The sequence below is a fragment of the Myxine glutinosa genome, chromosome 5, assembly GCF_964187855.1.
Source record: "Myxine glutinosa chromosome 5, kmMyxGlut1.1, whole genome shotgun sequence".
Lineage (NCBI taxonomy): Eukaryota > Metazoa > Chordata > Myxini > Myxiniformes > Myxinidae > Myxine > Myxine glutinosa.
In genome coordinates this window covers 58417099-58441821 of record NC_136265.1, presented here as the reverse complement: position 1 = coordinate 58441821, position 24723 = coordinate 58417099, and the positions used below count along the sequence as shown (strand labels likewise).

Below are 24723 nucleotides of genomic sequence, written 5' to 3'. Positions count from 1 at the left end.
CCAGGACAAACATACACACTCACACGGGATTGTAGCGGGTAGGGTGGAAGGACCAGGTAGATGATCCAGGCTCCAGGCGACCCCCGTCCAGGCTCTGGTTCCGCGGGCGAAACCCGGCAGGCAGCCCGCGCGTATTGCTCGACGTGAGCGGACCTTACATATGGCGGGGGGGGGGGGGGGGAGGGGGCAGGAGGCTCGTGTCCTTCAATAAAGTGACTTTTGTAATCGAGCTCTCTCTCGCAGTCCTCTGAAACAAGCGCGCCTCCTGATAAATAAGTTCATAAAGCGCTTCTCCCAACGAGTCCTGTCACAAGAGCGCCGCTGAACAAGTCCTTCATAATCAGCCATCTCTGCGCAGTCCTTGCAAAAAAGAGTCCCCCAGCGCAGTCCTTGCAAAAAAGAGTCCCCCAGCGCAGTCCTTGCAAAAAGGGCTTTGCGCTTGCGCTTATATAACGCGCTCAAAGATTAATCCGCGCTTCATCAAGCCACACCCGCCAGCGAGGTCACCTCAGCCCTGGTTGGCTGGTAAGGGCTTACCGGCTCCGCCTTTGACGGCTGGTTGACAGGGCCACACCTTGTTCCTGGCGTTCCGCCCCCTTCTTACTCGAGCCGACCGCATGGTCAATGGCGGCGCCTGAGCGAACGCTAACCAAGGCGTGTAACAGAATTTGGAGAGAGGTCGCAAAATGAACAAAAGGGCCTACTCCTTATTTGATTGATGCAATGCAGATTCAACTATTGGAAACACAGCCTTAACTAGACACATAATAAAGAAATAACTGAGATTTCTAAGGTGGCCTACGTGTTGCTGTGGCCTAACTAAGGGTGCTACCTTTGACCTTTTAATGATGAGAATTATTTACAAGTATTATTTATTTACAAAAGTGTGGGTTCTAAAACCGCAACACTGCACCCTCCCTTTCTCCAGGCTCGGCCCGAGCCGAAACAAAAGGGCTATCTTTTACTTAGTGTGACACTTAGGTGTGGTTACCCTCTACTTTTAACCTCACCCTGAGTGCGACAGTTTTAGCACTAGATATGTCCCACCTGCTGCGTTGCATCCTATCTAACTGACTCACGCCCACAATTAACCGAATTGCGGAATTATTCTCAAACTACACATAAAGCCGGTGGGGAGCATTATTTACAGTACACTAATTATTTACACTGTCACCCAGGACCTGTCTTTTGTGGGAAGAAAAATATGTTTTGAGAAGGGGAAAAATACCACTGCCATGCACTGTACCGATACACCATACCATATGCACCAATAATAAGAAATGCACCAAAAGCACAAAAAAGCACCATAATTTTAAAAATGCACAAACACACATTTAAAAATAATAAATGATGCCTTGTCCTTGCTTGTCTGCTGGGCCGATGCTTCTGGCTGTCTTCTTGCTTGATGTTATTTATTAAAAAGGGCACACACCGCGTCCGCTTTTTATTATTGATATGGCCAGCAGGGCCAACTCGGGTGGTCCACTGCTGGACATAGGTGCCACCTTAAAACACAGTGGTCCGCAAGCCAGACACCGCTGGAAACAATGGTCGGTCCCAGCAGAGGTGCCAGGCCACAGAAAGTGTGGTCCATAAGTGGTGCTAGGCCACAGAACGTGTGGCCCATATGTGGTGCTAGGCCACAGAACGTGTGGTCCATATGGTGCATCAGTGCAGGCCGGAGGCAGCAAAGGTGCGGGCGCACAACTGCGGCACCTGCACACTCCCCTCGGACACAAAAGATGGTCCATGAGTGGGGAAGGAAGACAAAGCAGAGTCAGCGGGGGGCAAGGGCGCAAGGGTACACATAATCACAAGGCAATGCCACATGAAGGGCGCTGGAGAGCGAGCGGAGAAATCTCATCCCTTGTGTTCGTCACCCCCCATGTCACCTACTCTACCCTTGCCCCTCCCCGTATTTACACAACCTACAAATTACAAATCCGTCGCTAACGTCTTGTCTCCCCATATCTCCCCTAATACCAAATTCGTTCCCAATCCCTCCCAAGAAGGAAGGGATGGAATATAAACAATGTCTCCCTCACGTCGAGATGCGTCTTACATTCCAAATGTCTGCAAAATATGCTGTGGAGTTCTATCACCCAGGTGAGTGGATGTGGATGGTGCGAAGAGATTTTCTCCTATCTACCTTCTGAATGACATTAACACATTAATCTACCCGGGGTCTTGCCCTGCAAAATCATTGGCCATCTTTACTCCATGCGGTTCTAAAAACCAATTCCCATTGCACATACTGTGGCGCTCTCCAATTTGGGGTCTCACTCCCCCGATTTTTCTCCCTGTGCCCTTGCACAATTTCAGGGCTGGGTCGTGTGGCTCACCAGCAGGTTCCCTCACCTGCACACATCCGCCACTGCAGTTGCCACCCGAGCTTACCTAGCTCCTCTCCCTAACCTACCTGGGGAAGGCCCTCTGGCTCCCTTACCGCACTAATGCCCCCTCTGGCATCGGGCTACCCGGGTCCTCCCTCGGGATCCACGGGCCCCACTGAACTCTACCTGGCTCCAAGAGCCTACCTGCGGCCTCACCTGGCCGACAGACTACCAGTGGCGGAGTGCCCATTTAGTCATTCTCACTAACAGGCCACACGCCCAGCCATTCCATACACTCATGCACCCAACAAAACACTCCATTGCTTCTACACGCACCACAGATGTCAATATCCAACCAAATTTTCCTACTCCCTCTACCTACTGTTAAACAACCCTCCCCGGGTATTCGTGAAGGGGTCCATTCTTACCCCATCCACTCCTTCGCACCATACACTCCACTCCACATATTCCACAATACTCACTCCACACCATTCATTCCAGACCATCTATTCCATACCACCTATTCCATCCAACCATTCTCCATGCACCTGTACTTCACTTGCACACCTTGCAAGTCAATCACTCAATGCACAATCACACACATCCTCAATACTCTGCTCAATACACAAGCTCATACACAATTCAAGCTCATACTCACAGCATCCTCTCACTAACTATTACCCTTCTAAGATTAGTGCTTCCCTGTCATCCCCTATACTAAGCACACCCCTCGTCGTTATCAACCACCTAATCTACTCTACGTCCCCACTACCTGTACAATGTCACTACTTAAATCTAAAGTCACCTATGGTCATCTTTCTAAATTCCTAACCATTATCCTAACCCTCCCGGGCTAGTTTTCACCGCCATACCCCATAAATCTATTGCTCATGTGCTCAAAGGGATGTGAGGGACGGTAGAGCTACCATCCCTCGACATCGGATACCATTTCTCAACACTATCGCTATCCATCCACTACTCTGAGCCTCTCGTGCGGGAATACATTCTTACAGCTCGGCTTCGAAAAGCCGGCTATCCGTGCGGATGGTCAGTCCCCTGTTGGTTGTGTCCGTCCGGCATTTACGAATCTGGGGAGGAGGTTTTGTCGGGCCAAGGCTCCAAGCACCATCCCTACGCAGGGCCTTGTGCTCCCAAGCGCGTTTGCTCAGCCTTCCCTGGCCGGAGCGCCGCCACCACAAGGGGGCGCTGCTCCGAACCCTCCTACCTCCCCTCAAACCGGGCCGGTCGCCTTGCCTGGCAAAGCGCGGCGCCGACCGTGCAGGGCAGAGCCCGGCCCGAATCGTGCATGGCGCTCCGTTCAGGAGCGACGCGGCACCGATCCCCGCCAGCCCTCGCAGCACACAAAGCGCACACCATGCCCCGAGAGCTCGCGTCGGCTATACGTCAGCCTAACCGCTGCCCCAGTCAACGTCGATGCTCCCCTCGCATGCTCGCACCACTCCTTCCGTTTCTTACTCGCACATCCAGGCGTCTCAATACACTCCATGCATTCCATGCATTCCTCTCGCGCACATTCTTGCGCATACTCTCCCGGTACGTACTCCGTACCACTCACGGGTGCGCACTCTGTTGCGCACCCACCTACCCACGGGTGTGCAATCTCCTGTCACACACCCAATCACGCGCTCTGGTGTGCACTCCCGCACACACTCCACAACCAACTCAGGTGTGCATCCTCACACATGCTCCTCATCCATCTCACTCCGTGTCACTCTCACGCTCACACATACACTCCATCATGCATTCTCCCTCGCTCTCGGTTTCATACTCGCGCTCCGGCGCCATTCGCGCACGCACGTCATTTCCACTTACACATCTCAATTTTACACAGCGCACAAAGGACCTTCCACGAACGCCCGGGTGAAGTCTGGATCCCAAGCGCGCGAAAAACCCTCTCGCACCAAAGCTTTTCGCGCTATACACCACCCGACTCACCTTGGCGCTTCCTCTTCTTCGCTTCTCCACCACCTGCAAACTTTCCATTTGGTTAAGCACGGCATCACGATGTGAATACAGACTTTGAGCATATTCCATTTCTCCCTCCAATTCATGCTCTACCTCTGCCGTCTCTCCAATTCCAATTTCCATTATAATTATTCCATTTTCTTTATTCGGCTCGACGACCGCTGGCGCCAATAAAATAAAATATTTTAATTTGACGGTCGTCGGCTTCTCTATACCCCAGGTCGCGATTTCTATCCCGGTCCACCCGGCTGTGCCTTGCTCAACCCGCGCTCCTCTAGCCGCGCTACCCCGTCGCATACCCGTGTACCCTTCCCGCTCGACCGGCGGTCTACGTCTCTCCCCATCTGCTCTATCTGGCCACCCACTCTGGTTCCAAACCCCGTTAACTCGTCCTTCATTCCTTCCATTTTATTTTCCCGGGTGGCCATCCTTTTTTCTAACCCCGTTAACCCCTCATTCATTTCTCTGGCTTGGCCACCCACGTCCTTCAACTGGCCCCCTAATTTATCTTCTAATCCTCCAATTTGATCTCCCAATTCATTCCTCAATCCGCCAATTTGGCTTCCCAATTGCTCACTATTGGCCCTCATTTCTCCCATCTCCTTACTCAATCCCCCAATTTGGCCTCCCAATTCATTCATTTCTCTGGTGGATTTGTCACTCCGGGTGTCCAATATTTCTGTCAATTTACCTAATTCTTCTCCCATATACGCCCGGAGTTGCATCACAAAAAGGCCCATATATATCGGCGCTGCGGGCTCGACTGCCGCGGCCATGTGCGAGGCGCCGCCATTTTGTGCGCCTGCAACCTCCACTACCGCACCTTCATTATTTTCCTCCTCCATTTCTCCCACTTCCTCCCTGGGGTCCTGGGTTGCCTCTAACTCCTCCTCTATTTCCCATACCGGCATCCGATCGCCTTGATTATCCATGGCACGATTTAATTTAGATGTAAAAATTTCGGCCGCTCGAAATTTTGACAATTTTTGTCCAAAAATTAAATAATTTGGTTCAGGTCCAAATCCCACTCCCAGACACCAATTGTTACGGCCAATCACACAATTGGTGTCCAAAATTTGGTCTACTAAATTTAGTCCCAGGTTCTAAATCCCAACTCCTGACTACCAATTGTTGCAGATTTGGGGGTCGGCGCTCCCCTTTATAAAGGGGGGGTTAATCCCCTTGTCTTTTAAGCTGGCCGTCCCAAGTCCTGGAAGTTGTAACGTTCCTTCCGGTCGGTGGTAAGTAGGGTTGTAAGCCGAATTAGTCTTCGTACCTAAGTACTACCACCGGCCGTAAAGCAAGGAGATAACTCCCTCCCGAGCCGCAGCGTTAATGGACATGCCGAGCGAAGCAAGCCGCGACTCGGGCCATTAACAAATACTAAACCCGATTCTGAGCGGTTCCGAAATCGTGCCACAGGTACTCAATTGAGAAAAGACGGAAGCGATCGAATTAGGGAAAAACCAAGAAAGAACAAGGTGAATTTATTTACAACCAAAAAGAAGAGGAAAGGAAAGAATGTACAGGACGGAGAAGAAGAAGCAGGACACAGGGCAGGCTTAACTATACAGTCTTAACTTAACACCCCAGGACAAACATACACACTCACACGGGATTGTAGCGGGTAGGGTGGAAGGTCCAGGTTGATGATCCAGGCTCCAGGCGACCCCCGTCCAGGCTCTGGTCTCCGGTTCCGCGGGCGAAACCCGGCAGGCAACTCGTGCGTATTGTTCGACGCGAGCGGACCTTACATATGGTGGGGGGGGGGGGGGGGGGAGGCTCGTGTCCTTCAATAAAGCGCCTTTTGTAATCGAGCTCTCTCTCGTAGTTCTTGGAAAGAAGTCCTCTGAAACAAGCACACCTCCCGATAAGTAAGTTCATAAAACGCCTCTCCCAACGAGTCCTGTTACAAGAGCGCCGCTGAACAAGTCCTTCATAATCAGCCGTCTCCGCGCAGTCCTTGCAAAAAGGAGTCCCCCAGCGCAGTCCTTGCAAAAAGGAGTCCCCCAGCGCAGTCCTTGCAAAAAGGAGTCCCCCAGCGCAGTCCTTGCAAAAAGGAGTCCCCCAGCGCAGTCCTTGCAAAAAGGAGTCCCCCAGCGCAGTCCTTGCAAAAAGGAGTCCCCCAGCGCAGTCCCTGTAAAAGGCTTTGCGCTTGCGCCTTGTGCTCAAAGATCAATCTGCTCTTCATCAAGCCACGCCCGCCAGCGAGCTCACCTCAGCCCTGGTTGGCTGGTAAGGGCTTACCGGCTCCGCCTTTGATGGCTGGTTGACAGCGCCACACCTTGTTCCTGGCGTTCCGCCCCCTTCTTCCTCGAGCCGACCGCATGGTCAATGGCGGCGCCTGAGTGAACGCTAACCAAGGCGCGTAACAGAATTTGGAGAGAGATCGCAAAATGAACAAAAGGGCCTACTCCTTATTTGATTGATGCAACGCAGATTCAACTATTGGAAACACAGCCTTAACTAGACACATAATAAGGAAATAACTGAGATTTCTAAGGTGGCCTACGTGTTGCTGTCGCCTAACTAAGGGTGTTACCTTTGACCTTTTAATGATGAGAATTATTTACAAGTATTATTTATTTACAAAAGTGTGGGTTCTAAAACCGCAACAATATGTTTGAGAATAACATCATCGAACCAAGCAGCAGTGAATGGAGCTCACCCTGTGTGTTGGTTCCAAAACCCGATGGCAGTTTTCGTTGTTGTACGGATTTAAAACGGGTTAATGCAGTGACCAAGGCCGACTCCTATCCCCTCCTGAGGATTGATGACTGTATTGATAGAATAGGCCCAGCTAAATTTGTAACTAAGTTTGACTTGCTGAAAGGGTATTGGCAGATTCCTCATACTGATAGAGCCAAGGAAATCTCGGCTTTTGTCACACCAAATGGGTTGTATCAGTACAAGTTTCTTCCCTTGGATTGAAAAACGGGCCTGCTACATTTCAACGGCTGATTAATAAGCTTATTGCAGACCTTGAGGGGGTGGAGGCTTATCTGGATGATGTCATCATCCACACCATGACGATGGAAGACCACATTAAACAAATCCGTGCATTTTTCAAGAAACTGACTGAGGCAGGGTTGACCATCAACTTATCTAAGAGTGAGTTTGTAAAGGCACAGGTGGTGTTCCTAGGCCAGGTAGTCGGTCAGGGTCAGGTGCAACCGGTGACAGCCAAGATAGAAGCCATTGATCGCTTCCAAGTTCCAAAATGAAAGAAGGAGCTTATGAGATTCTTGGGTATGGCTGGTTGGTACCGGCGGTTCTGCAGGAATTTTTCTGATGTGGTAGCCCCTTTAACGAATTTGCTGAGGAAAGAGACCAAATTTGTTTGGGATGACAAATGTCAGGCTGCCTTTGCCCACGTCAAAGCAATATTAATGAGCTCTCCTGTATTAGCCGCCCCGGATTTTCAAGCACCTTTCAAGTTGGCCATTGATGCAAGTGATGTGGGGGCTGGGGCAGTTTTATTACAGGAAGATGAGGATGGAGTGGATCACCCGGTGTGCTACTATTCCTAAAAGTTCAACAAACACCAGGCAAATTATGCCACCGTGGAAAAAGAGACCCTTGCTCTCCTGCTAGCGCTTCAGCATTATGAGGTGTATCTAGGAACTACTACCTTTCCGATAAAGGTCTTCACTGATCACAACCCCTTAACCTTCATTCAGAAAATGAAAAATAAAAATCAGAGGTTGATGAGATGGAGTTTGGCTTTACAGGAGTTCAACTTGGAAATTGAGCATGTAAAGGGCAGGGACAATGTCGTTGTGGATGCTTTGTCCAGAGTGAAAGAACTTTGGAAATATCTGTAGGTTGTTTGAAATTTTGTTGCTTTATTTTTGGGAAATATTGATTATCGTTGCTCTCGGGAATTGATGATTTGGGGGTGAGTTTGCTTTTGTTTGTTGCGAGAGTTTTGCCTACAAAGAAAGTTTTCACTCTGTTCAAACTTTCTTTCTTGAGGGGGGGAAGTGTTACGGATTCGTCACTTCCGTTGTTGTGGTTTGCATCCACTGTAAATATTTCTGATTCCATGTACTATTATTGTTTTCAAAAGGTTTATTGTTCAGGAACTGTTTTCAAAAGGTAAAAGAAGTTAAGGTTAAAAGAAACAGGAAACCGGATCGAGAACCGGAAGACAAAGAAGAAGAGAGAGGGAAAAAGGGCGGAGCGAGTGAAGTCGGACAAGAAGCGAGTTCTTTCAAGGTCCGGGGCGAACGTTGTCAAACGAAAGTCGCTAGTGAACTTTCGGGGTTCTTGGGAAAGGAATTCCTGCGACAGAGTTGTTGTCACTGTGACTGATCCACCTGCGTGTCAGGTTTGGCATGGGATTCCGAGGAATCATCGTCGTGTCGTTTCAACCCGAGTACGGGCCGTCGCCCATTTTGACTCGCATGCTTCACGCGTCGAGCAAACTTTCCTTGCTTCCCGTCAGCCGTTTTCACCATTCAGACGTCTATCTGGGATGTGTGTGTGCAACGCGGATTTTGAAGGCAAACCTGAGGTACGCCGATTTGGAGCTGTAAAACAATCATACCAGAGGGTGTGATTTCCCAGTCGCCTTGAGTGCGCCTTTTCGCAGCTTCTGGCCGCGTGACCCTTTTCGCCGCTTTGGCCGCATGCGCCTTTGTGCAGTTTTGGCGGCGTGACTGGGCCTGTCACCTGAACGGGATTCGGGTTTCGATTCAACATCGTTCTGACGATCGCTGGAGGGGATCAACTCTGAGCTCGAAGACGGGAATATAGAGACATTGGGGAATGTTCTTTTTCACTCACTTGGAGTGCAGTGAGTTACTTTATACTAGCTGATGGTACCATCATAAGATATACATTGATTGTACTTTTGATTGCTATTATTGTTGTACTGTTATTCTTGTGTGATTTTTAATACAATATATGTTTGTTGGTAACAATTGGTGTGGTTTCACCATTGATTTTGACACAGAATAACACATTTTTCTGCCGTGACTCCTCTCGGGGCTCAGAGGTACACCGTGACCAGGGGGTCGGGGAAGAGCACATAACAGCCCTTCACACCTGCGTAAAACCTCCTGTGGAGAATCGGAGTTCAGTGGCTCGCAAGGCTTGTAGAAATTAACAATCGTGAAGGTCTCCCTCGAGCAGGGAATTGAGATCACATTGCATTCCAATTCAACATATGACGGTCAGTTACGCTGTGAGAAATACCAAACCTGACAAACACCCCACATCCACCTCCTATCCCACCAGATCTATCCTTGCAAATGAAAGTGTAACCAGGAATCCTAAATTGGATATGACCTTTTAACCAGGTGTATTGGACATATATGATATCTGGTTTAACAGTGAGATCACTTAAGAATTTAATAAATTCGGCTCCATGGCCCTCGGCATATTCAGCGCCCCTTGGTCCTATCCCCAGCCCCCAAGGCCGAGCCCGGCAAGCTGACCGAGCGGTTTTGGGGAACTTGAACTTTTGTGTTTTAATGCAAGCAGTGGAGGCTCCAGAGTTTGGACTCTGCTATGAACTGCCACAATGCAGCTCAGGGGAGCTTGCAACCTAATTCGAAAAATGTCAAGCAAACAAAATGAAATACAATCAATTTACTTCAAAGAATGCAAAATGATACAACAAGCAAATCAGATAAGTATGATGACGGAATTAATTAATGAATCATGACAGACTGAAATAAGAACGGCACTCAGTCGAGAGCATACCTCCGCCTGGTTGGCCATGTCACTCAGTGGTGAAAAATCACTTACAAAATTCAACAATTCTCATATCCGAATCCATATTCAGATCTTCACCAAAATCGAATCTATTTGTCTTTGTCAGACACCCTCCGGTCCACCAAGTTTCGTCCAAATCCGTCCACAACTTTTTGAGATATTCTGCTATGTCTCGTTTTTTTGTTTTTTTTGGCCCTATCTCCCAATGGTGAAGAATCGCTTCAAAAAATTCTAATAGCTGGATCCGAATCTGGATCTTCACCAAAATATAATCATTTCGTCCTGGTAACATTCGCTCCATCTCTGCCAAATTTCATCCGAATCCATCCACAACTTTGAGATATTTTGTTCACAAACAAACAGACAAACAGACAGGGGTGAAAACATAACCTCCATCCACCTTTTGGTGGCTGAGGGAACAACTAACACAGGCCACATACATCCGATACGAAAGGCCGACACAACATCACACACAGACCATCTATCGAACCCAAGAAGGGAAAGGGAAGCAAAAAAAACCCCAAAAACCTATATTTGCAGGGAATTCAAATAAAACGGGAAATGAGGATGGGAATGTCCCGGTGTGTACCCTGGTTTAGAATAGGTACACCATATTCCTGCGTGTCGTAAGAGGCGACTAAGAGGGTTGGCGTCAGGAAGGGCATCCAGCCATAAAAACATTGCCCCTCAAAAAGAGAACCATAACAATTACAACTACATATGGGCAGGGTACAGCCCGAAGTGGAGATCAGTTTCTGAGGATTGGGACATGGAATGTAGGGACAATGACAGGGAGATCAGGAGAAGTGGTGGAAGTATTTCCTCTCTGGTCGTAGTCAACGTGTGGCCCTGAATGGGTTTCTCTCATCTCCTCTTCCTGTTCAGGCTGGAGTTCCCCAAGGTAGTGTTCTGGGCCCTGTGCTTTTTCTGGTCTTCATCAATGATCTCTCTGACTCTCTTGAAAATCCTCTCTATCTCTTTGCTGACGACTCTACTCTCTGTCGCTCCATTCCTCATCCCTCAGATCAGCAGTCTGCAGCCTCCTCACTCTCTGCAGACCTGGACAAAATCACAGACTGGGCAAACAAATGGAACATGTCTTTCAATCCTGATAAATCTCACACTCTTACGATGTCTCTCCGAAAAGACCGACTGGAGAACCCTCCCATCCACTTTCTGAATAATCCTCTCCAAGAAGTTCTGTCACTCAAGCTTTTGGGTCTCACTATTTGCCATGATCTTTCCTGGGAAAACCACATTTCAAATCTGGCCTCCACAGCCAGTTGCCGACTGGGCATCCTCCGCCGTGCGAAGTCCTTCCTTGGCACACCTGAGCTCCTCACCACATACAAGGCTTTCATCTGCAGCTCTATGGAATACTGCTCTCCCCTCTGGTCTGGTGCTCCTGCCTCACACCTAGCCCGTCTTCACGCTGTTGAAACCAAAGCGTTCAGAATCATTGGAATCTCCCGCGATGAAGCTAACTCCAAGGGCCTTTCACTCACTCACCGCAGGCAGGTTGGTGGTCTTTCCGTCTTCTACCGACTCCTCTCTGGCCTTGCCCCCCCCCCCCAGCCCTCTCTGGGCTCTGTCCCCCAAATATTCCTACAGGTCGCACAAGATCTGCCTGCAACCCTCTTATGGTTAAACTGCCAAAATCGAGACTTTCTGCTCACCTTCACTCCTTCATTCCTCTTTTCTCCTGCCTCTGGAACAAACTCCCTCACTCTCTTCAATCCCACTCCACCCTCCAGGTCTTTAAAACAGCTGTTCACCACCATCTCTTATCCTCCCCCATCCAAAACCTTGATCTTTTCTACCCCCGCTAATTTCGGTCCCCTTGTGTTTCCCCCCCCGCCCCCTCCCCTTCCCACGCCTCCTGCCCCCAAGCCCTCTCCCTCCCACACTTCTCCCTGCTCTCAAATGTTGTGGTTGTGTGCACCCATGTGATGTGGTTGAGCTCTCCCCATCTTGTCTTCCGCTCCCTCTTTTTGTATATTTTGTTTGTCTGGTTGATTTGTTTGTGAAATAAATGTTAGCTCTTTCACGAGCCTCGATTCAGTATACGAAAAAAAAAAAAAGAAGAAAAAAAAAAGAAAAAAAAAAGTATTGATCAGAAGAAGAGTGGACGTATATTGTGTGCAAGAGACGAGATGGAAGGGAAGTGGTGTGAGAATGGTGAAGGGGAGGCGGGGACAGAAATACAAGTTTGTGTGGCAAGGGTGCCCGTAGGGCGTGAATGGTGTTGGTGTCTGTTTTCTGAGGAGTTTGCAGACAGTGTGGTGAGTGTGACTAGAGTGAGTGATAGGTTGATGATTGTGAAAATGATGATTGGAAAGCTCTTGGTGAACGTCATCTCGGGACATGCTCCGCAGGTTGGTCGGAGCGATGAAGAGAAGGACGAGTTCTGGTGTGCGATAGAGAAGCTGATGGAAAACATGAAAGATGAGGAAGTTGTTGTGGTAGTAGGAGACCTAAATGGACATGTGGGAAGGAGTATGGATGGTTTTGAGGGAGTTCATGGGGGTTGTGGATATGGTGTGAGAAATAGAGAAGGTGAAAGGATTTTGGAGTTTGCTGATGGAGCTGATTTGTTGATTTGTAATACTCAGTTCCAGAAAGAGGATAATAAGCTTGTTACATACACGTCAGGTGGGTCGACGACAACCGTTTGCTACCTGATGGTGCATAGGCGAGATAGGGGGCACCTCCGGGACACAAAGGTGATCCCGGGGGAGGAGGCTGTTTCACAGCACCACTTGGTTGTCTGCGACATAAGGGTGAAAGGTGCGAGGATAGCTCGGCGGGTGAAGTACCAACCGAGAATGAAGGTGTGGAGGTTGAAAGAGGTGACAGTAAGGGAGGCATTAAAAGAGAGGCTGAGTAGGGTAGAGGATGATGTGGTTGAGCTTGAAAGTGGTTGGATGTCAATGAAAGATAGTCTGTTGGGAGCCGTTGGTGAGGTATGTGGATGGACAAAAGGACCACCGAGGCACTCGGAAACATGGTGGTGGGATGATGAAGTTGGAAAGAGGATTGACGAGAAGAGGAAGAAGTTCAAGGAGTGGCAGAAGGTGAAGGGTACGGGAGCAGAAACAGCAGAGCATGAAAGTTATAAGGCAGCCAGGAAGGCTGCAAAGAAAGAGGTAGCAAAGGCGCAGGAGGCATGTAGGAAAATGTTCGGAGAACGCTTGGATTCGGAAGAGGGTAAGAGAGCGGCATTCAGGATTGCAAAGCAGATAGCGAAAGAGAGGTGTGATGTGATGGGGGTGAGTTGCTTGAAGGATGAAGTGGGACTAATCGTTGTGGACCCAGATGGAATTAAAGGAAGATGGAAAAGATATGTGGAAATGCTGTTGAATACAGAGAATGAATGGGATGGCAACATAGAGAGTAACCCAGTTTTAGGAACGGCAGAGAAGATAACTGAGAAGGAAGTTGAGGAAGCGATAAAAGCAATGAAGAGTAGAAAAGCAGGAGGGCCGACGGGAGTTGTGGGAGATATGTTGAAGGCAGCGGGAAATTGGGGTGTGAAGAGAATGACAGAGATCTGCAATCTGGTGGTGAAAGAAGGCCGCATTCCAGTGGATTGGGAACTGAGTACCCTCGAACTGAGTTTCCCCTATACAAGGGGAAAGGTGACCCTCTGGAGTGTGGCTCGTACCGAGCGATAAAGTTATTGGAGCATGGAATGAAGGTATTGGAAAGGGTGTTGGTGAGGAGGATGAGGAAGAAGGTGAAGATCGATGAAATGCAGTTTGGATTTATGCCAGGAAGAGGAACGACAGACACGCTCTTTATTGTGAGGCAGTTGCAGGAGAAGTACATGGAGAAGAGGAAGAAGTTGTTTCTCGGGTTTGTTGATCTAGAGAAAGCATTCGATAGGGTTCCACGCGAAGTATTGACATGGGCATTGAGGAAGTTAGGAGTGGAGGAATGGTTGATCAGAGTAGTGATGGCAATGTACAAAAGAGCACGCACAGCTGTAAGGACGAAGGACGGGAACAGTGGTGAGTTTGAGGTGAAGGTGGGAGTGCATCAGGGGTCGGTATGTAGTCCACTACTATTTGTAGCTGTGATGGAGGTGCTGGTTCAGAACGTAAAGGAGGGTTTACCGTGGAGTTGTTGTATGCAGATGATCTGGTGTTGATTGCGGAAAGAATGTATGGAGACAAAAGGTCTGAAGGTGAATATCAGAAAGACAAAGGTGATGGCAAGTGGTAAAGCATGTGGTGAGGTGGAAAGAACTGGGAAGTGGCAATGTGCTGTGAGCCGGAAGGGTATCGGAGTGAACGCCATTCAATGTACAATGTGCGCTGAGTGGGTTCATCAAAAATGCAGTGGTCTGAGAGGGTCATTAACCAGTCTGGCAGCTACATTCAAATGCAAGGTGTGCACAGAGGGAGCTGCAGATGGAGGAAATGTTGAGTTGGATCTTGGAGACGGCATGAAGCTGGAAGGTGTGAAAACATTTTGCTACCTCGGCGACATGCTGAATGGATAAGGTGGATCAGACTCCGCAACAGTTGCTAGAGTGAGATGTGCATGGAAGAAGTTTCGGGAACTGAGTGGCGTGCTGATGAGGAGGGGAGTGTCGTTGAAGCTGAAGGGAAAGGTGTCTGCTGCATGTGTGAGAAGTGTTATGATTTATGGCAGCGAGACATGGGTAATGAACGAAGAGCAGCAATGAAGGCTGGAAAGGGTGGAAATGCGAATGGTTCGGTGGATGTGTGGAGTATCGTTGAGAGAGAGGAAGACAAATGATGAATTGCGAAAGATGATGGGAATAGAGCCTGTGATTGATGCTGTGAAGAGGAACAGGTTGAGATGGTTTGGTCATGTGTTGAGGAAGGATGAAAGTGACTGGTTGAGAAGAGTGAGGGAAATGAATGTAGAAGGAAGTAGAGGACGGGGAAGACCGAGAAAGACTTGGCTAAAGATGGTGGAAGAAGAAATGCGGGCAAGGGGGTTAACAAGGGGAGATGCAGAAAATATGGCAAAATGGACAAGATTGTCATGGGGACCGCAAGGCTAACCCCCACTCTGGCAGGGAAAATGGCCTAAAAATGCATGTTGTGTGTGTATGAGGATGGGAATGGAATGGGGTTCAGGCCTGTTTGAAGGTCAGATTCATCGATGTCGTCAGAGCGGGGCTTGGTGGGAACAAAGTGAATGGACCAGTCACCATGCTCTGTGATTCCTTTCTCCTTTGAGCCTTTTCCTTTCTCCAACCTCCTTCATGCAACACATCAAATCCCTCAGCTCAGGAAGTTCATCGAGTTCGACTCCCTCGAAAAGCACACATCGAGCCCGTTCACAGCATGAGGCACCGATTGTCCCCGCAGAGACCCAAAGAAGCGCCTTTTTCCACGGAATACCCCTTTTCCTTTTTGTCCACCTGCTTCTTGCACACTGAATCCTTCAGAACGTTCGTAGAGATCCAGTCCCTCACACCAACATGCTCAAGCCGTTCACGCCACGAGCAAGGATTCTCTTTTTAACGTGCCGCCAAGAGCCGCGCTTCTTCTTCTTCTTCCTATCTCGCCCCACCCATTCTTGCTTCAAAGAAAAAGAGTTGAATCCTTTCCAAAGCTGTTTTTGTGTTCCACCACCAACAGTCAAAATCACGTGGTGTAAAGGGAGTGGATATGGGTTAAGCTTTTAAAAAAGTAAAAATAAATACGAAAAGGTCCTATTTGGGATCCACAGTTGACCTGGCATTTCTTGCGCAATCCACCCAAAACAACACGAATCATCGTCTATGCATGTTTTGTCAACGATTGACACTCCCACAAACGTAACAACATCTATCTATATCTATATAATTATAAAATTGAAATCTTGCGTGTTTGTATGTAACATTCGATCGGTCCGGGGGCGTGGCTTACCCCTTTGAGAGAGTAGTAATATCCACCATTTTATTAACTCGCATAGCTTTGAGGCCTGTTTTGTAGGCCCGTGGTGTCTTGCTCTCTCTCTCTCAGTTTTATTTCAAATCAAATTCGATATATCATTTCATTTTTCACAGTCGCTAACATAGTTTTAGACTCGGTTGAAAAAAAACGGGAAGAAAATCCGATGAAAGTTTCCGTTTATAGAACGAAATGAATTCTGAAAGGCTTGTATCTTCAAGGCCATTGAGTCTGTTTCACGCCTTTATCTTCAATCTAAGTCGCCATCTGATTTCATTTTTATCGATGGTTTTAGACTCGTTAAAAGAAATAATTGAGAACATTCACGCACACACGGGAAATTGCAGAGATATATTTAAAAAATCGCGCCACGTTGATATACGAAAATACACCGCCTAAAATAACAGGCATACAGTATACATCGTCGTTATTTCATTAAACATTATTACCCGGAAGTAAAATATGTTTCAGGAAATTACCGAGAGATATTTCTTCGATTTTTATTATTATTTATATGTGCATACACTTTAAATAGGTTTATTTGAAATCTTTAATTTCACAATGTAATTTATTTGTCATTTGATGATCGGCAAAACGATAGCACAAACACAATACTATTTGCAGGAAGAATGTCGTATCAACCCTCCGACGGCGCTACGGACGTGGACGACGAATCACATTCACACCTCACGTCTATGGACGCGAATAGCAACATCCGCACGAATCTGTCATCAATGATTTTCATTGACGCGCCTGGAGGCACAGGGAAGACGTTTCTTATTAACCTGATTCTCTCTAAAGTGAGAGCGAGTGGAGAACTTGCCCTTGCGGTGGCCTCATCTGGCATAGCTGCTACCCTCATGCCTGGTGGAAGAACAGCGCACTCAAGGTTCCAAATCCCTCTGACACCGAGGGAAGATGGCGTATGCAACATCGGTAAAAATTCCACTATCGCAGAGCTCTTTCGAAGTACAAAACTCATCGTGTGGGATGAGTGTCCTATGATGAGGAGAGAGAGTTTCGAGGCTGTGGATCACACGTTGCGTGATGTATGTGACAAAGACGAGCCTTTTGGAGGGATCTTGACGATATGCTGTGGTGATTTCCGTCAACGTGATCGGAGATAAGGGCCGAAATCACGTGTCACAGGTAAGTGATTTAGAACGCTGGAGAGGTGAACCTTATGGCTTGCTGGCCCAAATAATCTCCCTGATGATGTCCAGCGTTCGCTTTAGTTCTATTCTCATATCTATTCAAACTGACATTGACCCAACGGGTCATGGGTCGTCTAGGGGTAGCATCATCATCATCATCATCATTGGCTGAGGGGTAGCATCATTGGCTGAGGCGTAGCATCATTGGCTGAGGGGTAGCATCATTGGCTGAGGGGTAGCATCATTGGCTGAGGGGTAGCATCATTGGCTGAGGGGTAGCATCATTGGCTGAGTGGCGGCATCATTGGCTGAGGGGCGGCATCATTGGCTGAGGGGCGGCATCATTGGCTGAGGGGCGGCATCATTGGCTGAGGGGCGGCATCATTGGCTGAGGGGCGGCATCATTGGCTGAGGGGCGGCATCATTGGCTGAGGGGCGGCATCATTGGCTGAGGGGCGGCATCATTGGCTGAGGTGCGGCATCATTGGCTGAGGGGCGGCATCATTGGCTGAGGGGCGGCATCATTGGCTGAGGGGCGGCATCATTGGCTGAGGGGCGGCATCATTGGCTGAGGGGCGACATCATTGGCTGAGGGGCGACATCATTGGCTGAGGGGCGACATCATTGGCTGAGGGGCGGCATCATTGGCTGAGGGGCGGCATCATTGGCTGAGGGGCGACATCATTGGCTGAGGGGCGACATCATTGGCTGAGGGGCGACATCATTGGCTGAGGGGCGACATCATTGGCTGAGGGGCGACATCATTGGCTGAGGGGCGACATCATTGGCTGAGGGGCGACATCATTGGCTGAGGGTCGACATCATTGGCTGAGGGTCGACATCATTGGCTGAGGGTCGACATCATTGGCTGAGGGTCGACATCATTGGCTGAGGGTCGACATCATTGGCTGAGGGTCGACATCATTGGCTGAGGGGTGACATCATTGGCTGGCTAAGGGGTGACATCATTGGCTGAGGGGTGGCATCATTGGATGCGGGGTGGCATCATTGGATGCGGGGTGGCATCATTGGATGTGGGGTGGCATCATTGGATGCGGGGTGGCATCATTGGATGCGGGGTGGCATCATTGGATGCGGGGTGACATCATTGGCTGAGGGGCGACATCATTGGCTGAGGGGCGACATCATTGGCTGAGGGGCGACATCATTGGCTGAGGGGCGACATCATTGGCTGAGGGGCGACATCATTGGCTGAGGGGCGGCATCATTGGCTGAGGGGCGGCATCATTGGCTGAGGGGCGGCATCATTGGCTGAGGGGCGGCATCATTGGCTGAGGGGCGGCATCATTGGCTGAGGGGCGGCATCATTGGCTGAGGGGCGGCATCATTGGCTGAGGGGCGGCATCATTGGCTGAGGGGCGACATCATTGGCTGAGGGGCGGCATCATTGGATGCGGGGCGGCATCATTGGATGCGGGGCGGCATCATTGGATGCGGGGCGGCATCATTGGATGCGGGGCGGCATCATTGGCTGAGGGGTGACATCATTGGCTGAGGGGTGGCATCATTGGCTGAGGGGTGGCATCATTGGATGCGGGGTGGCATCATTGGATGCGGGGTGACATCATTGGCTGAGGGGTGGCATCATTGGCTGAGGGGTGGCATCATTGGATGCGGGGTGGCATCATTGGATGCGGGGTGGCATCATTGGATGCGGGGTGGCATCATTGGCTGAGGGGCGACATCATTGGCTGAGGGGCGACATCATTGGCTGAGGGGCGACATCATTGGCTGAGGGGCGACATCATTGGCTGAGGGGCGACATCATTGGCTGAGGGGCGACATCATTGGCTGAGGGGCGGCATCATTGGATGCGGGGCGGCATCATTGGATGCGGGGCGGCATCATTGGATGCGGGGCGGCATCATTGGATGCGGGGCGGCATCATTGGATGCGGGGCGGCATCATTGGCTGAGGGGCGACATCATTGGCTGAGGGGCGACATCATTGGATGCGGGGCGGCATCATTGGATGCGGGGTGGCATCATTGGATGCGGGGTGGCATCATTGGCTGAGGGGTAGCATCATTGGCTGAGGGGTAACATCATTGGCTGAAGGGTAGCATCATTGGCTGAGGGGTCACATCATTGGCTGAGGGGTAGCATCATTGGCTGAGGGGTGGCATCATTGGCTGAGGGGTAGCATCATTGGCTGAGGGGTCACATCATTGGCTGAGGGGTGGCATCATTGGCTGAGGTGTAGCATCATTGGCTGAGGGGTAGCATCATTGGCTGAGGTGTAGCATCATTGGCTGAGGGGTAGCATCATTGGCTGAGGGGTGGCATCATTGGCTGAGGTGTAGCATCATTGGCTGAGGGGTCACATCATTGGCTGAGGGGTAGCATCATTGGCTGAGGGGTAGCATCATTGGCTGAGGGGTAGCATCATTGGCTGAGGGGTCACATCATTGGCTGAGGGGTGGCATCATTGGCTGAGGTGTAGCATCATTTGTCTGAGGGGTAGCATCATTGGCTGAGGTGTAGCATCATTGGCTGAGGGGTGGCATCATTGGCTGAGGGGTGGCATCATTGGCTGAGGTGTAGCATCATTGGCTGAGGGGTCACATCATTGGCTGAGGGGTAGCATCATTGGCTGAGGGGTCACATAATTGGCAGCAGGGTGGCATCATTGGCTGAGGGGTAGCATCATTGGCTGAGGGGTCACATCATTGGCTGCAGGGTAGCATCATTGGCTGAGGTGTAGCATCATTGGCTGAGGGGTCACATCATTGGCTGAGGTGTAGCATCATTGGCTGAGGGGTAGCATCATTGGCTGAGGGGTCACATCATTGGCTGCAGGGTGGCATCATTGGCTGAGGGGTCTTCTCCTCACTGCTCATTACGAAAAACTGCTCTTCTATGTGAGGATTGATAAATAAAAGCAATTAGAACCAGTACATTTAGTTTTATATGGCATTTTGCCTCTCTATTAGAAAGTGTGAGAAAATTATATATCTTCACCATAGGTTGACCTTTGACCCCCACTGTAACCATGGTAACCCTTTAATTATATATAATAACATTGACCCAACGGGTCATGGGGTCGTCTAGTATCTATCTATAATTCCAGTAATCTCTGTCTGTACGTTTGTCTGTGACCGCTGTTTCTCGACAACCACGGGTCCGATATACTTTTAACTTGCCAGGTATATTGCTGGGGACCCGAGGATGTGCCTTTTCAAGGTTTCATATTAATCGGACAATTACTTACCGAGCTATGTCCAAAAAACGATTCAACCAATCAGAGAGCAGCGAACGATCGCGTGTGCCGAACGTGGCGGGCACACTCTGCCTCGGATGGCACATTTGAGAGCGTATTCATTTATTTCACGTTTGCAAACTATGTTGGCGTTAAACTATGTTTTACAACTAATAAAAACGAATTTGCGATTCATTCGCTTTCCTGCGCGTTTGTGCACGCGATGGCGATTTCTTTACCAAACTCCGGAAGCCGTTCGCTTTGGACCAAACCATTGCATGTAAATAGAGGGGGGGGATTGTCACCACTCGCAAGCCGTTCGCTTTGGACCAAACCATTTCATGTAAATAGAGGGGGGGGATATAATTTTAGATATAGATATAGTACGGGCATGCCCTAGTATATATAAAACACAGTTTGTGTGTGTGTGTGTGTGTGTGTGTGTGTAATGTTACCGATAGACTCCTAAACGGAGAGGCTCACCGCTCACGTACTTGATATTTGGCACAGACATGGCCATTGAGCCTGGGACGAACATGGCTGACCTAAAAATTTATTTCATAATATGTTTTTACCATATTTTAATCTCAACGCGAAATATTATGACCGGAATCTGACCGGAAGCAGAGCAGCGCGCTGATTCGCTCAGAACGATCACGTGATGTTCGTTGCCGCCATTAACTCATTTCCGCGTTTGCACGTATTTCAGAGCGATTGCGTTTTTGCCGGGTACTTCTGCATGATTAGCATTTAGCATGATTTAGCATGTTTCACATAGATTTGTTTTCAGGGGGCAGAAGTACCCGGCATTGTACGAATAATATATCGATAGTGCCGTGTAGGGCGGAGTGATGCCGCTGTGGGAGGGACCGAGCAAGGTCGCTGTGGAAGGGACGGAGCGAGGTCGCTGTGGGCGGGGCGGGGCCGAGCGAGGCAGCTATGGGCGGGGCCGAGCGAGGCAGCTATGGGCGGGGCCGAGAGCGGTTGCTTTGGGCGGGGCCGAGCGAGGTCTGCGTTAGTGCGTTGCCGTTGTCGTTGCCTGGTATAAAAAGATGGTGCTTGATGCTCTCTGCGTCAAGATACGGACTTGATGTCCGTATCTTTACAACAGACATTCCAATGATGATGATGATGATAAATGTAATACCACTCAAGGAAGGCCCACAACTCAAGAGAGTGGAAAAAAACAATAAAATGAACAAAAATACGGGGAAGGAGAAGCAACCACTCAGAATAATGACAGAAAATCATTTCCCTTAAATGTACCGTGTTCACCAACTAGCACGACCAGATACAGGACACCAAGATAATTTCCCTTACACATATCGTGTCCACCAACCAGCAAGACCATACCACTTACCTCTGGATCAAACTGTATTGCAAATATTCAAACGGTTTTTACATGCTGCCGTCTCCTAGCAACCAATGAAATTTTTCAAAAATATTGTAGCTTCACTTTTCACGGAGTATGAGCGTTCTATATATTTTCAATTCAGTGCGCCCGACTCGCTCACGTACTTGATTTGTGGCATAGACATGGCCATTGGTCCTTCACGGTGTAATTTGTGCGAGGCTTTTGTCCGAGTGAGCTTGAGTCGAGAGGGCGAATGTACGGGTCTCCCTTCTCCCGCCCGGCAACGCCGGTACTGGAGGGCGTCCCTCACCCTCCCCATCCCCTCCCCCCTCCCCCTTCCCCCTTACCCCCTCCCCACTTCCCCCCTTCCCCCCTTCCCCCCTCCCCCTCCCCCATCCCCCCTTCCCCCCTCCCCCCTCTCTCCCCTCCCCTCCCACCTCCGGCCCCTCCCCCTCCCCCTCCCTCCTCCCCTCCCCCTTCCTCCTCCCCTACCCCTCCCCCCTCTCCCCCCTCCCCCCTCCTACCCCTTCCCCCATCCCACCCCTCCCATCCCTCACCCTCCCCATCCCCCCCTCTTCTCCCTTCTCCCCTCTCCCCCTCCCCTCCTCCCCCTCCCACTCTTCTCCCCTCCCCCCCGTTCCCCCCCTCCCCTCCCCCCCGTTCCCCCCCTCCCCTCCCCCCCGTTCCCCCCCTCCCCTCCCCCCCGTTCCCCCCCTCCCCTCCCCCCCGTTCCCCTCCCCTCCCCTCCCCCCCTGTTCCCCTCCCCCCCATTCCCCTCCCCTCCCCTCCCCCCGTTCCCCTCCCCTCCCCTCCCCCCCGTTCCCCTCCCCTCCCCTCCCCCGCCCGGCAATGCCGGGTACTTCTGCTACTTAATCATAAAACGACATCACCCCGACAAGATGTTTTCATTTCTCAATACAGGACAAGGGTTGTTGTGACCATAAACCAACTCCACACATCCTTCCACAAATGTTTCACGCGGGAGAGCCGGCTGGCTTCCCCCCACCTCCCCATCATGGCACGGCTGTTCTCAACACTGCACTGAACCATTCAATTAATTTTAACACAGTATAGTTTCTACCACATAATAACTTTCACCATGTGATTGACGACTTAAATGGTATTTATTTTGCAACATCCTCGAATCCAGTCGTGTGTATCTTATTTTTGTTATAAAAGAGCAAACGTATGTGGTTATGTCGCTGTGTATGTTTGTTTATCGGCGACTAAAACGTCTTCTTCTTCTTCAAATTAAAATACCACCCTGTAGTGGTTACCTTATTCACATGTCGCGGTTATCTTATTCACATGTCGCGGTTAACTTATCCGCATGTGACGGTTACCAATATGATATGTTTGGTCTAACCCACGCACACAGGCTTTTGGTTGTGTGGTCGTGACGCACGCGCGGATGTTGGAGCCACGCCCTCCGAAGAGGGTTCTTGGTTTTATATAAGCTGTTACGACTTCCGTTCGCGACCAGTTGCTGGAGATTTCTGTACAATAAACAAGCTTTGTACCCAACGAAATGGCCTTTTCTTGTCGTCTTCGGCAACTACTAAACTGGTGACCCCGTCGCCCCCGAACGTATTCGGGGGCCAAATGAACACGGCAGTATTGCGACCGCAATTTCTTCCACAAGACCTAAACTCGAACTGCCGGAGTTTTAGCAATGATGAGCGGCCATGTGGTTCGCGCATCGCGCTCGGTTCCTCTACGACTAGAGGGGCGAACCAGCTCCGGGACCCTCCGAAGGAACGCCGTTACGAGGCGTTGGCAGCACGGCTACTTCATCGCCTTCGCGCACGCAGGCCGAGCACTGCTGCTCGTCGCCTCCGCGCACACAGGCCGAGCACTGCTGCTCGTCGCCTCTGCGCACACAGGCCGAGTACTGCTGCTCGTCGCCTCCGCGCACACAGGCCGAGTACTGCTGCTCGTCGCCTTCGCGCACACAGGCCGAGTACTGCTGCTCGTAACCTTCGCGCACTGGAGCCTCGTTATCTTCGCGCGCACTGCTGCTCGCCACTCCCGCAACTCCTACTGCTGCACCTACAACTGCTACCGCTGCTCGCCACTCGCGCAACTATGTCTCCTACTCTACATCCTCGGGAGGCCCGCGAGGACCCTCGGCAGCCTCCCCCGAGGCCTTGACCAGCCCCTTGGTCCACTCAACCCCACGGCGGCGTTTTTTCGCGCGTACCGGGGCCGGGCCCTGCCCGAGCCTTCTCGGCACTGCCGAGCGCGCCTGCGAACTACGTACACGCCCGTGGCGTGCGTTCTGGGGGGGCGCATGCAGTGGTTACCTTATTCACATGTCGCGGTTATCTTATTCACATGTCACGGTTAACTTATCCGCATGTGACGGGAACCAATACGATATGTTTGGTCTAACCCACGCACACGGGCTTTTGGTTGTGTGGTTGTGACGCACGCGCGGCTGTTGGAGCCACGCCCTCCGAAGAGGGTTCTTGGTTTTATATAAGCCGTTACGACTTCCGTTCGCGAGCAGTTGCTGGAGATTTCTGTACAATAAACAAGCTTTGTACCCAACGAAATGGCCTCTTCTTGTCGTCTTCGGCAACTACTAAAACCCTCTTGATTCACCCTCTTAATTGCGTTAAGACTGCTGAGACCCCTCAGACCTTTGATAACCCTTTAACTCCCCCAATAACCTTCAGACCACCAAGACCCCTGAAGACCCAAAATACCCTGAAGACCCAAAATACCCTTCAAGGCCCTGAGGCTCAAAAAGACCTTGAATACCCAAAGACCCTGAATAAACAAAGACCCTGAATACCCAGAAGACACAAAACACCCCGAAGACCCAAAACATCCCGAAGACCAAAAACACCCAGAAGACCCAAAACACCCCAAAGACCCAAAACACCCCGAAGACCCAAAACACCCCGAAGACCCAAAACACCCCGAAGACCCAAAACACCCCGAATGCCCAAAAGACCCCGAATGCCCAAAAGACCCCGAATGCCCAAAAGACCCCGAAGACCCAAAACACCCCGAAGACCCAAAACACCCCGAGGACCCAA

General features: G+C 50.2%; 1 protein-coding gene across 1 annotated transcript in view; it reads left to right on the top strand.

The window, feature by feature from the left end:
* The first annotated feature begins 2051 nt into the window (after positions 1 to 2051).
* Positions 2052 to 24723, top strand: part of LOC137428592 (uncharacterized) — a 57263-nt gene continuing 34591 nt past the window's right edge. Inside the window, exon 1 of the mRNA XM_068118496.2 lies at positions 2052 to 2106. Coding sequence (XP_067974597.2) covers positions 2052 to 2106 — 55 coding nt within the window. The remainder of the gene's footprint in view (positions 2107 to 24723) is intronic.